General features: G+C 35.7%; 1 protein-coding gene across 1 annotated transcript in view; it reads left to right on the top strand.

Moving 5' to 3' along the window:
- DNAH8 (dynein axonemal heavy chain 8) overlaps positions 1–12,612 on the top strand; it is a 139,199-nt gene that overhangs the window by 83,136 nt on the left and 43,451 nt on the right. Inside the window, exons 55-61 of the mRNA XM_058167819.1 lie at positions 958–1,150; positions 4,219–4,341; positions 6,837–6,967; positions 8,689–8,842; positions 9,485–9,649; positions 10,898–11,124; positions 11,740–11,858. Coding sequence (XP_058023802.1) covers positions 958–1,150; positions 4,219–4,341; positions 6,837–6,967; positions 8,689–8,842; positions 9,485–9,649; positions 10,898–11,124; positions 11,740–11,858 — 1,112 coding nt within the window. The remainder of the gene's footprint in view (positions 1–957; positions 1,151–4,218; positions 4,342–6,836; positions 6,968–8,688; positions 8,843–9,484; positions 9,650–10,897; positions 11,125–11,739; positions 11,859–12,612) is intronic.

Raw genomic sequence — 12,612 nt, 5'->3', positions numbered from 1 at the left:
CATCATAGGGAAAATGGTGAGGGACTTCATATGTTGAAGGAATTTTCAACTGTTGTCTTCTCTCCTCCATTTTTCCTGTCTCTGTTTCAACTTGGCTAGTACTTCAGAAGGCTGATGTAAGGTGACTTGAGATAGGATGTTTAGGATGTTTTATATCATCATAGAACTGCTAGAGGAGAGCAATAAACCCCATATTTCCGGAAGGTCAGAAATGGAAAAGGTGGTGATGGAAGCAGAAGGCCTTTTTCAATATTCTTCCACCTCTGCCCTTTCCAGCTGCCAGTCGGTAGCTGTCTTTATACCATAGGCAAGGAGAGGAATTTGAGCTCCTCCCACTTAGACTTCTGTGTCATGGTTAAATTGACACCCAGTGGTGCTGAAAGCAAAGGAAAACAAGACCTATGGAAGATCTGGGTGGCCTCTTGCCATGTAACAGAAAGTATGTAAAGTTCAGATGTAGTGAATACTCCATTTTGGTTTCTCTAAACTGGATTTCGGGTAGGAGTCTAAAGGAACAAATGAACTGCTATGAAGTAATGTGTTTCTAAATTTGATCAAATTCAGTTTTCACACAAGAGTAGTTGGCATGCTATTTTGTGATTAGTATTTTTTTGTGAACAGGGATTCACTGGTCCAGTAGCCCAAGATGAAATAGCCATGGAGGGCAGTAACCAGTAATTGAATGGGAGAGTATGTTCCTACCATGGGGAACAGTATCTGGAAGGGAGACATTTTTCTACAATAGAGTGAAATGAAGAAAAGTAGGCAAACTAGACAGCACCACTTGATCCATCACAAGTTAGAACAGTATTTTTCAACCTTGCCAACTTTAAGATGTTTGGACTTTAACATCCAGAATCTTGCATCCAGCAATGAAAAATAATGAGTTAGAGAATACTACTTCTTAAGTTTGGCAGGAAAACACATGGACAGCTGAAGTTAAGTTTTTTCTTGCAGATTTATTACCGAAGATGATGAAGAATGGTTTGACAGAAATTTTGGTAGAGTAATTGAAGAACATGTGGATGCAGACTTAGTATCACAAGTTCCAGCTGAACCATATTTTGTAGATTTTTTGCGGGATATGCCTGAGCCAACGGGTGAAGAACCAGAAGATTTTGTGTTTGAAGCACCCAAAATTTATGAAATGGTATTTACATAGATTTTGATTTTTATATCTTTTCTTGAGTCTAGGATGGGCAATTGTAAAATGTAATGAATAGAGTTACAAAAAATTGAAATCTATGGTTGAAAACTGCATGAAGTGTACCCATCACATTTCAACATAATAAATATTCTGCAATAACTCTCTATAATGGTCAAGATATTGCATTTGGTAGTGGTACTTCCAAACATAGAAAAAGTTCCAATAAAGGAGAATATTTGTAGCTCAAGGTTGAAATGAGGAGTCCTTGGTGCTCTCTGAGCATGCTTGTTTTCTTGCAAACGTTTCATTATCCTAACTAGGTAACATCATCAGTGCTACTTAGGGTAATGAAATGTTTGCAAGAAAAGCAAGCTTAAAGAGCACCAAGAACCCTCATAGAAAAAGTTCTCCAAAGAGCACCTTTTTACTTATTAGTATATAATGATACAAAAAATATTGATCCACAGAACAGAACTAAGATTAACATTCTTGCAATTAATAGTAGTTATTAGCTACCAAGTATATGGATTTAAGATGCTCATTAGCCAGTCTAAGAATTAGTCATCTTTCTTATTTTTTACTAGTAGAAAAAGTTGTTCATGTCTATGGATAATTTAATTTTTGCTATCTGGATGTATAATAAACATGCCAGCCTCCCAAGTTGGGTTGTAGTCTTAAGTCTTATCTCAAAATCTCTTATGGAGAGTTTGGGGGTAGGTTTGTTGCCACATTTTTTCCTTGCTTATGAACTTGAACTCATGACCTATTTATACTTAGAGAGACACATATACATTTTTATATATCACCCCCCCCACATTTTACTGGTCCAAGCAATATTTAATAACATGAACTGAGAATATGACTACCACTGGATGTGGGTTAAGTTTCTGCTTATAATATGAAGGGAAAATCAAACTAGACCTGAAGGTATATACAACCTTAGGACAGATCTGGTCCTAATCTATGCTCAGGTTATATCTTCATCTCATGAACAAAATCTCTCTCATACATGGATTAATTGAGCGTGCAGGTTCATTCTCCAAGCTTGTGGGCTGGCTTCCAAACATTTTGTTACCAGACTAGATAATATCTTCAGTGGACTTTAGAGGTTGTCAGTGTTCTTTAGTTTATAATGGCTTCAAGTGTAGATGTGTAAAGTGAGGGTCTTGTGATGGGTCAGCTGTGACTCATCAGTGAGTCTTGTGATGGGTCTTGTGATAAGGAAATTATATCAGGTCATTGGGAAGTGAACTTCTGGTGGGGGGGTTGCGTGGGTTGCTTAAGGGTTGGTGCTTTTTCTGGTTGATGCAGTTGATTTGGATTCTGAGGGGCTCATAGGCTGGTTGTAGATCAATGTGTCTGGAATTGCTTGTGGTGTGTGATTAGTGTATATTCCCCTGTGTTAATAAACACAAGTGATACTGAAGAATAATTAGAATGTGCTAGATGTTGCCTGCAACCATTTCCTTCTCACCAGTCACCTATTTTTCCAAAAAATTAGGCTAAGAAAGAAACGTTTTGTTTTTTTTTGCTTGTAGAAACTCATGATATAATGGATGGTAATGCTCCAAAAGATCCTCTTATAAATAAACAAAGGGTCTGAGCTTCTTTTTCCTAGTTTCCTTGGTGACAGAATGTACAGTTTGTTTTCTCAAAACAAGCATTCTTAACCACAGAAACTTCAGAAAGTAATAGAGCGAAAAATACAGAAAAATTGAGATGAGCAGTATGCTGGAAAATAGTACAGAAATATATCAACTTCATTATTTTATTATTTATTAGGCATATTTTTAAGTTGCCATTAGCAAAACAGCTGTCATGGCTCATATAGAAATATGATCTCAAGAGTAACCTAATTTTCATAATCTTTTTTATGATTTACACTTACGATGCATTTAAACTACAAGAAATGGCAGTATAGAAATTGTGTGGCAGCTATGTTCAGGAAGCTGGCATAGAGAAGAGCAATTATTAGAAAGGACATGAAGGTTGAAAATCGAACTACTACAAACCCAAGGTTAATTGACACAGGCCAGCTATTATAGCTAAAAAGATTATAGCCAGTGAAATAAGACAGATGCAAAAATGAATAAGGAGGTTACTGTACTGTACCCAGAAAATATCAGGGTTTACAAAATGCAACCAAATAATTAGGGAAGGAAAGTTATTTTAATAAAGTTTGTGTCTAGAAAACCAATGTGGGTACCTGCCTGATTTCTCTGCATTTAAGTGATGACATTTCTAAAATTATTGTAGATTATAATAACTATAATTATAATATTAAAGATTATACATATTATAACAAATATTATCCTGTGATATTTTGTATAATTGAATAAATTATATCATGTTTGACTTTACTTTTTGGTGGTATGCTTCCATTCAATCATGTGCAATTGTTGGAGAATACCTGAATAGGTCCATGCAGTTTCTTGGCAAGGTTTTTCAGATATGGTTTGCCATTGCCTCCATCCTAAGACTAACAGAAAGTGACTGGCTCAAGGTCACCCCAGTGCCTTAACCTTTACATCAGGGGTGAAATCCAGCAGGTTCTGACAGGTTCTGGAGAACTGGTAGCAGAAATATTGAGCAGTTTGGAGAACCAGTAGCAGAATTTTTGAGTAGTTTGGAGAACCTGCAAATACAACCTCTGGCTGGCCCCAGAGTGGGATGGGAATGGAGATTTTGCAATATCCTCCCCCTGCCACGCCACCACGCCCACAGAACCGGTAGTAAAAAAATTGGATTTCACTACTGCTTTGCATTATATTTATCTTTCTTTAATCTTTTATTTTTAAATCATGTTAATTTGTTGAAACAGATTATTAATCTCACCACCATACACAATAGCCCCTTTATCCATGCTTATATCTGTCTTATCTGATGTGCTTATTTAATGTAACCTCCTATCTAGGCTTTTGTTTGTTGGTTTTGTTTGTTTGTGTAGGTATAAATTCTTTGGGGAAAGACTTTTTCCCCCAATTTTAGTGATTTGTTGATTGCAATGGTGGTTAATTTTTTAAAAAATAAATAAATGGTAGTTTTAACATTCCTATTTTCTTTACCATTAGGTTCCATCTCTTGAATTTTTATCCGATAAATTACAGTTCTACCAAAGACAATATAATGAAAATGTTCGAGGTGGATTGCTTGATCTGGTGTTTTTCAAAGATGCTATCACACATCTTGTTAAGGTTTGTGTCTTTAATTCTAAATGTAAACTTCATTTCAGATCATTCATTTATTCGGATTATTTATTTTATTTATTTATTTGTCAATCATATATAAGATAACAGGCAAAAGTAAGTATAAACATTTATACTTTTATAAAAGTATTTATAAAATAAAAACTTTTATAAAATGTTTATACATTTAAACATTTATAAAAGGTAACATGCCGATGCTACCTTTTACCATTTTTCATAAAAGTAGATAATGTAAATAAATGAAAGCCAATTATTAAGAATTCAAAAACTAATAGTTTTTTAAAGTGTTGGTGGTATGATGGAAGTGATAGTGATAATGATGTTTTTAGCCTGACAGAAATGTTGATACAGTCTAACTACCTGATTTGCCATTACTGGGAAAACTCTTTCTTGTAGGTGACCTTGTAATGGAAATTATTAGCTCTCCTAGAAATACTGTTTTGAAGGGCTGCATATTATTTTAAGAAATTAGTTAATTTGTTAGATATAAAGGTTAATTTGGTACTTAATTTGGTTTATGGTATTAATTAAAGATTATTAGGTCTATATTTTACCCGCAGAAAAGCTATAGAATTACCCATAAAACTTAAAGGGACATAAAAGCAATTCTGTACTGCAGAGTTCCCAATCCCTGGGCTATGGACCATTAGTTGTCTATGGCCTGTTAGGAACTAGGCCACACAGCTAGAGGTGAATGGCAGGTGAGTGAGTGAAACAAAAACCATTCCCCCCAGTCCGTGGAAAAATTGTCTTCCGCAAAACTGAGTCCCTGGCGCCAAATGGTTGGGAACCACTGTTGTGGAAGAGACTTCAGTGTGGGATTTTGTAAATACTGTATATGCATTGGAATTGTATAATAAAATTTAACTATTGTTTTTTACAACACAGTTCAGAAAAAGCTTCTATGAAGCTCCTTTGAGATATACAAATGCACACAGAGATGTACACCATCCAAAGAAGAATATTTTTTATTTTATTTTCATTGCCTGCAAAAGATCTGTTAAGAACTGACAAAATTCCTTTTTTAAAAAAATAAATCTTCAGCCTAATGTAGTGGCTAGGAGAGTAGAGACTAAGGCTTGAATCCATTCTTGGCTGAGGAAACTAACTGGGTGACTTTAAGCCAGTCATACTCCTTGCCACACCTTCTCCTCACATTTGTTTTGAAGCTAAAATGAAATTCAAATTTTATTCCCTATTACACATCCTGAAGAAAAGAATATAAATCCAACCAAAACAAAATAAAATAAAATATTTAAATATAGGCTTAGCCTATGATTCAACTTTTCCATTGAATAATGAATAATGAATAATTTAATTTCTATACCGCCCTTCTCCTGAAGGATTCAGGGCGGTTTACAGCCAGGTAAAAAACACAATAAAAAACATACAATATACAACTAAAAACCGATTTTAAAAAACCTATTCAATTTGGCCCATTAATTAAAATACACATTAAAACCATAAAAAAACCCATTAAAATTACTAATAGTTTTTAATTTTATGCCAGTCCTGCACGGAAGAATAAGTATGTCTTCAGCTCGTGGCGGAAGGTCCGGAGGTCAGGGAGCTGTCGAAGCCCTGGGGGAAGCTCATTCCAGAGGGTAGGTGCCCCCACAGAGAATGCTCTCCCCCTGGGGGTCGCCAGTCGACATTGTTTGGCTGACGGCACCCTGAGGAGGCCCTCCCTATGGGAGCGCACGGGTCGATGGGAGGCAAACGGTGGCAGCAGGCGGTCCTGTAAATACCCCGGTCCTAAGCCATGGAGCGCTTTAAAGGTGGTGACCAACATCTTGAATTGCACCCGGAAGACCACAGGCAGCCAGTGCAGCTTGCGCAGGAGAGGTGTTATACGGGAGCCACGAGTAGCTCCCTCTATCACCCGTGCAGCCGCATTCTGGACCAGCTGGAGCCTCCGGGTGCTCTTCAAGGGGAGCCCCATGTAGAGAGCGTTACAGTAGTCCAGGCGAGAAGTGACGAGGGCATGAGTGACCGTGCATAAGGAATCCCGGTCTAGAAAGAGCGCAACTGGCGGATCAGGCAAACCTGATAAAAAGCTCTTCTGGAGACGGTCGTCAGATGTTCTTCAAAGGACAACCATCCATCCAGGAGAACGCCTAAGTTGCGGACCCTCTCCATTGGGGCCAATGACTCGCCCCCAACAGTCAACAGCGGCTGCAGCTGACTGTACCGGGATGCCGGCATCCACAGCCACTCAGTCTTGGAGGGGTTGAGTTTAAGCCTGTTCTTCCCCATCCAGACCTGCACAGCCTCCAGACACCGGGACAACACTTCGACAGCTTCGTTGGGGTGGTTAGGGGTGGAAATGTACAGCTGAGTATCATCAGCATACAGCTGGTACCTCACCCCAAAACCACAGATGATCTCACCCAGCGGCTTCATATAGATGTTGAACAGGAGTTTGAACTTATGCAATGAGTTTAGCATACATTGTATGTCCTTTTTTTCTTTTAATATTGTAGATCTCCCGAATAATCCGGACAGCATGTGGAAATGCTTTACTTGTAGGAGTTGGTGGTTCTGGAAAACAGAGTCTTTCTAGGCTTGCTTCTTTTATAGCTGGATACAAAATCTTTCAGATAACTTTAACAAGGTCAGAAACATTTACTTAACCAAAATGATTGAGTTTCCATACAGAATTAGAGGCTCCTATTTGTGATGAAGGCAGGAGTGGCAGTGGCCTAGAGGAGGAGCTCTTGCCTCATAATCAGGAAGCTGTGAGTTCGATCCTATGTAGAGACAGATATTTCTCTCTCTCGGCACAATCAGAATATCTGTTGAACAAAACTCTGCATTGGCAACAGGAAGGGCTTCCGGCCATTAAACACTCTGATAGGTCCATTCAGTTGCCCAGACTCCATACTGCAAGGGGTTATGGGATCATTAAAAGATGATGATGATTTGTGATGAAGATAGATTGTGTGTATTTATGTGTATTCAGGACCATTGTTACAATATTAATGATTATATGCTCTACTATTCAGTCATATTAAGCCACATATTTTAAAAATAATTTCTAGGCATGTAGAGGAATTCTTGTTCTGCCCTCTGCTTATAATACATCTTTTCAAATAGCACTTGGCATGATACTTATAAAAGAGTGGGTATGACTGGAAGTTCTTTCTCAGATGCCTATCCCAGATCTTTGGGAAGGACTTCATAGGTAGATAAAAATGCCAAATGCAGTCTAATATCTGGCTGACTGTGCAACCAACTATAATGTCAGAGTTACAATATATTAAACTAAAATATTTATATGCCATCTAGTGATAAACAAAAAATTAATTTCATTTGTGATGACTCTCAAATTAACAAATATACAGATTTTCTTTTATTCTTGAATTCTTTTAACTGCATTGATACTTTGCATATGATAATTTTTTACTAGCATTCTTATAATGCAGAAAAGTTATTACATTTTAAATTGATCACATTGATACGATTAATGATTGATAATAACTCAACCTGTTTAAGGTTAGAATTTGGCATATATTTTGAGGCTATGCTGCAGGGTTAAGTACTATAAGGCATCAATGAGACAATGCGGTCAGTAGATGTGAATCCTAATTCAAACAGAATGCTAATATAACTAATATAAATGTTAGTTCACAGCTGATTCATGATGGCATTGTGTCTAATTTATATAAAGATAACCTTAATTTCTCCTAAGATGGTGAAAAGATTTTGCATAAAAATATCCTGGAGTTTTCAATAGCTCAGAATGGAGAAGCTATTTGGATAAGCACTGAAACATTCCCGCCCCACCAAAAAACGCTCCAGTTGCCATGACTCAACTCTACCTGGATGACGGAGAATCTTTGGAGATGTCCTAGAACCAAGTTTAATTTTAAATTTGGCTTATTTTTAACATATAATCCAATTCCACATCCTTTTCTTTGTTTACATTCCATTTGAACAAATTATATCTTTCAGTTGTTATAGTCCAGTCCTGGCAGCCATCCCAAACAGCTTTCCTTTTTATCTATTAAATCAGATATGCCTTTATATATGCATTTTGTTTCTTTCCCACACTTTGACATTAATATGAGGGCAATAAAGAGCACAAACCTTAGGAACAATACTTTTTCTCATTTTTGCTTGAGTGGTTTCAGGAGTTCCATGTCAGTAACACTCCCCATTAAAATATGCAACAAAATTTCTTTGTGGATACAAGTCCTAAAGGGAGCATTTCTAGTTGCATATGAAAGTCACATATCTCATACCTGCTATATTGACTTAATATTTGCTAAATTTACACCTGAAGAATTTGTAGTGCAGGTTAAATTTGCTTATTAGTTTGATTTCTCCTCTCAGGTCCTACAATGTGACCAATCTAACAGATGACTTAAAGAACTTATATAGAGTTGCTGGTGCTGAGGGAAAAGGAATCACATTTATTTTCACCGACAATGAAATAAAAGATGAAGCATTTCTTGAATATCTTAATAATCTGCTTTCTTCCGGAGAGGTTAGAATTTCAAATCACTATAGATGTTGCTGTTATGCTGATTATTACATTCTTACTTGTAAGATACCAGCTTACCAGCTTTATTCAGCTTTATTCAAAAGCACATTTTATTGTATTCGTTTGAAATTTCATTTATTTATTGACAGTAATCTGAAGCATAAAGTGCTATGACCTTTTTTTTCTCACAAGAAATATATATGGAAGCAATACACCTTTATGAGAGAATGAAACCTAGTAAATTTGAGACAAATAAATGGATTAGAATCTTTAGCTAGCCAGTATCCAATTTTTGGAGTATAGTTGTTATAACTTATTATTATTCATTTATCATCTAAATAAAGTTAATATTTCTAGAATGTTCAATATTTTGAACTAGCTGTAAGCATTGGAAAGAATAAAATCCCAAGCACAAAAGACAACATGCAACATTTTGAATATTGTGTACATGAATATCTATGCATTATTTCTTGACATCATATATTTTTATAAATACATTAGTGAATCTCAGTTACCTATGAATTATAAACTGAAGCTGATGTATCCTGAATTAGGAGAGTCTTGGAATCTATAAATTAAAAACTGTGGTATTTTAATAATATTCATAAATGTCTTTTTTCTCCGATTTTTGCTTTTCCTGATAAGATCTCCAATTTATTTCCTCGAGATGAATTGGATGAAATAACTCAAGGACTTATATCTGTAATGAAAAAAGAGCTGGCACGAGTTCCCCCAACGTTTGATAATCTTTATGAATATTTTATATCACGGTCAAGAAAAAACCTCCATGTGGTACTCTGCTTTTCTCCTGTGAGTTTCTTTAAATATATGTTTAGACAATCAATGATCTATTAGGTCATCATTTCAGAGATATCTCCCTTGCCTAAACAGAAAAGTTTAGTGGGATATGCAACCCAATTCTGTACATGCTATTTGGAAGTAAGTGCCACTCCCAAATAGTACACAGAGAAGTTTAAAGTAAAATTCAGAAATATTTCCTTTCTTAAGATTACAAATAATATTCTAGACCTATTTATTCCAGAACAAGACATAGCATGGCATTTATGTTGTATGGCAATATTCAAAATAAGTCTGCATTTTAAAAAAAAAATCTCCAAGCATTGTTAGAATCATGTTTCTAATATTTTGTTCCTCTCTTAAATGATTTAATCAGCAAGTACTATTTATTATAAAAAACAGCTTACATTCTAAAATATTTATATTAAAATATGAAAGATTTCATATAGGAGCCTTTTTTCTCCTCTCTCCAATGAGGTTTTATGATATTACAGACGTATGCAGATTGGTTTATATTTACACCAAGCAATAATGTGATTTCCTTGGAATGTTAAACGAACATAGTTAATGTGAAATGCTCCCGGTTCGGACAGGATCGCCCGATCCGGTAGTGATGGCGGCGGGTGGTTCAGAGAACCGGTAGCAAAAACCCTGCCCCCACCGCCTCAGCTTAGCCACATGATCATCAGAGTTTGTTTTTTTTTACTTTTAAAAGCATTTTTTCTTCGGCTGAAAAAATGCTTTTAAAAGTAAAAAAAAAGCCTCTGATGATTGTGCAGCTCAGCTGGGATTGTCAGAACCCTTTAAAAGCTTTTTTTCCTCTGGCGATCCCCCCTGAGTTGCCTGATCATCACAGGCTTTTAAAAGCATTTTTTTACAACCTCTTCAGCTGAAGAGGTTGTAGAAAAAATGCTTTTAAAAGTAAAAAAAAAAAAAGTTGGCCACACTTACCCAGTCACATTACCCCTCCCACCAAGCCACACCCACAGAACCGGTAGTAACAAATTTTACATTTCATCCCTGCCTTAGTGCCTTATAAATTAACACATTGTTTATTGTGGTTAATCGGTAGGTTTAACATAGTGTATGAACTTAGACTACGTGTATAGTCCCAGTTTTTTTTTATATGAAACAATTGCACTTGAAACTGTATATAAGTCAGACAGCTGATAAGTTTAATAAATCATGATCATCTTCTATATTTCCCATAAATATATTTCATTGATATGTCACTTTTTGTCTATTTCTTACTTTTGCTAGGTTGGTGAAAAATTTCGTGCACGGTCTTTGAAGTTTCCTGGTCTTATATCTGGATGTACTATGGATTGGTTTACTCAGTGGCCCAAGGAAGCCCTTGTTGCTGTGTCACAATATTTTCTGTCAGGTTTCAATATTGTCTGTTCTGCTGAAGTTAAAGCACATGTGGTAGAAACAATGGGCATCTTTCATGACCTAGTGTCAGAAAGCTGTGACAATTACTTTCAAAGGTAGTATATTTATTGGTAACCATTTATAATTCTGTAATAACTTTTTAAAAAATAGATAGTTTTATATAGCTAAAAACTATTTTGCAATTTAATCTCAACATGAGTTATAAATTTGGAAGAACTTTGAAGGTCATCTAGTCCAACCTCCTGATCGGGGCAGGATCTATTATAGCATCACTGATAGATCCAGCTTCTGTTTGAAAAATTATAATGAAAGAAAATTCACCACATCATGTGGCTGCTGTAAATAACATCACTAATATATAGTAAAAAGCAGAGAAGCCTCAATTGCCTTATTTTTCTATGTCAGTTGCCACCCTTGCAAAACAAAATATACTTACAGTTCAAAAGCAACCCTGTCACACAGTGACAATTGATAAACTGAGATGTAACAGAAAATTATATATAGCACCATTATTTTGGTTTTAGGGGAAACATGATTATTTTACAGTAATTTACAGTAATAACTTACAGTAATTTACTTCATAAATTACTGTTTAAAACTGTGATTCATGTATGTAATATAATAATCTAATACCCTAGGTTGTATCTTAAGATCATTATATAGTTAAATGGCATTTGAATCTGAAGAGTTATCACTATTGTAAATTACAGATATCGCCGAAGAGCTCATGTCACTCCCAAATCTTATCTTTCTTTCATCAATGGCTACAAAGAAGTTTATGCTGAAAAACTGTTCAGCATTAACGAACAAGCTGAGCGTATGAATATAGGTAAGTACAAGTCAAATATTTTATTTTCTCAATCCTTTTACTATGTCATCATATATCAATATATTCAGAAGTGAGCCTCAGCTGGACTTGTTTTCAAAAACATAAGACCATAGCTTACTCTTCTCTACTAATCAATTTTAAAATTGTAAATGGATCAGTTGTTCTGTTCCTATAATTGTTTATTGCTTTGGGGGAATTAATTCTTATTCTTATTCTTGTGTAACCATCCTGGAAATACTTGTTATGAAAAGTAGGATGTAATCTAATAGATAAATCAGTATAACAGTTAATTGTACGTAATGATTGATTCATTATGTGCCATAAAGTTGAAGTCAAGTCTTCAAAAGGTAGATGCACTCAATTACAGCAGTGATGGATACACCAGTGTTTCTCAACCTTGTCAACTTTAAGTGCTGCGGTGGCACAGTGGTTAGAAAGCAGTACTGCAGGCTTCTTCTGCTGCCTGCTGACTGCCTGCAGTTTGGAAGTTCAAATCTCACCAGACTCAAGGTTGACTTAACCTTCCATCTTTCCAAGGTGGGTAAAATGAGGACCCAAATTGTTGGGGGCAATATGCTGACTCTGTAAAGCACTATGAAGCGATATATAACTCTTATTGCTATTGTTATGGGTGGACTTCAATTCTCAGAATTGAATAAAAAGCGCTGAATTAATAAATAATAAATAATAATAAATAAATAAATAAATAAATAAAATAAAAAGCGCTGAAGGGCCAGGTAGGGAAGATCATGGA

The sequence above is a fragment of the Ahaetulla prasina genome, chromosome 1 (genome assembly GCF_028640845.1).
Source record: "Ahaetulla prasina isolate Xishuangbanna chromosome 1, ASM2864084v1, whole genome shotgun sequence".
NCBI classification, from domain to species: Eukaryota; Metazoa; Chordata; class Lepidosauria; order Squamata; family Colubridae; genus Ahaetulla; species Ahaetulla prasina.
Note: the sequence above shows the minus strand (reverse complement) of the source record. Positions and strands in the feature narration are given on the sequence as shown.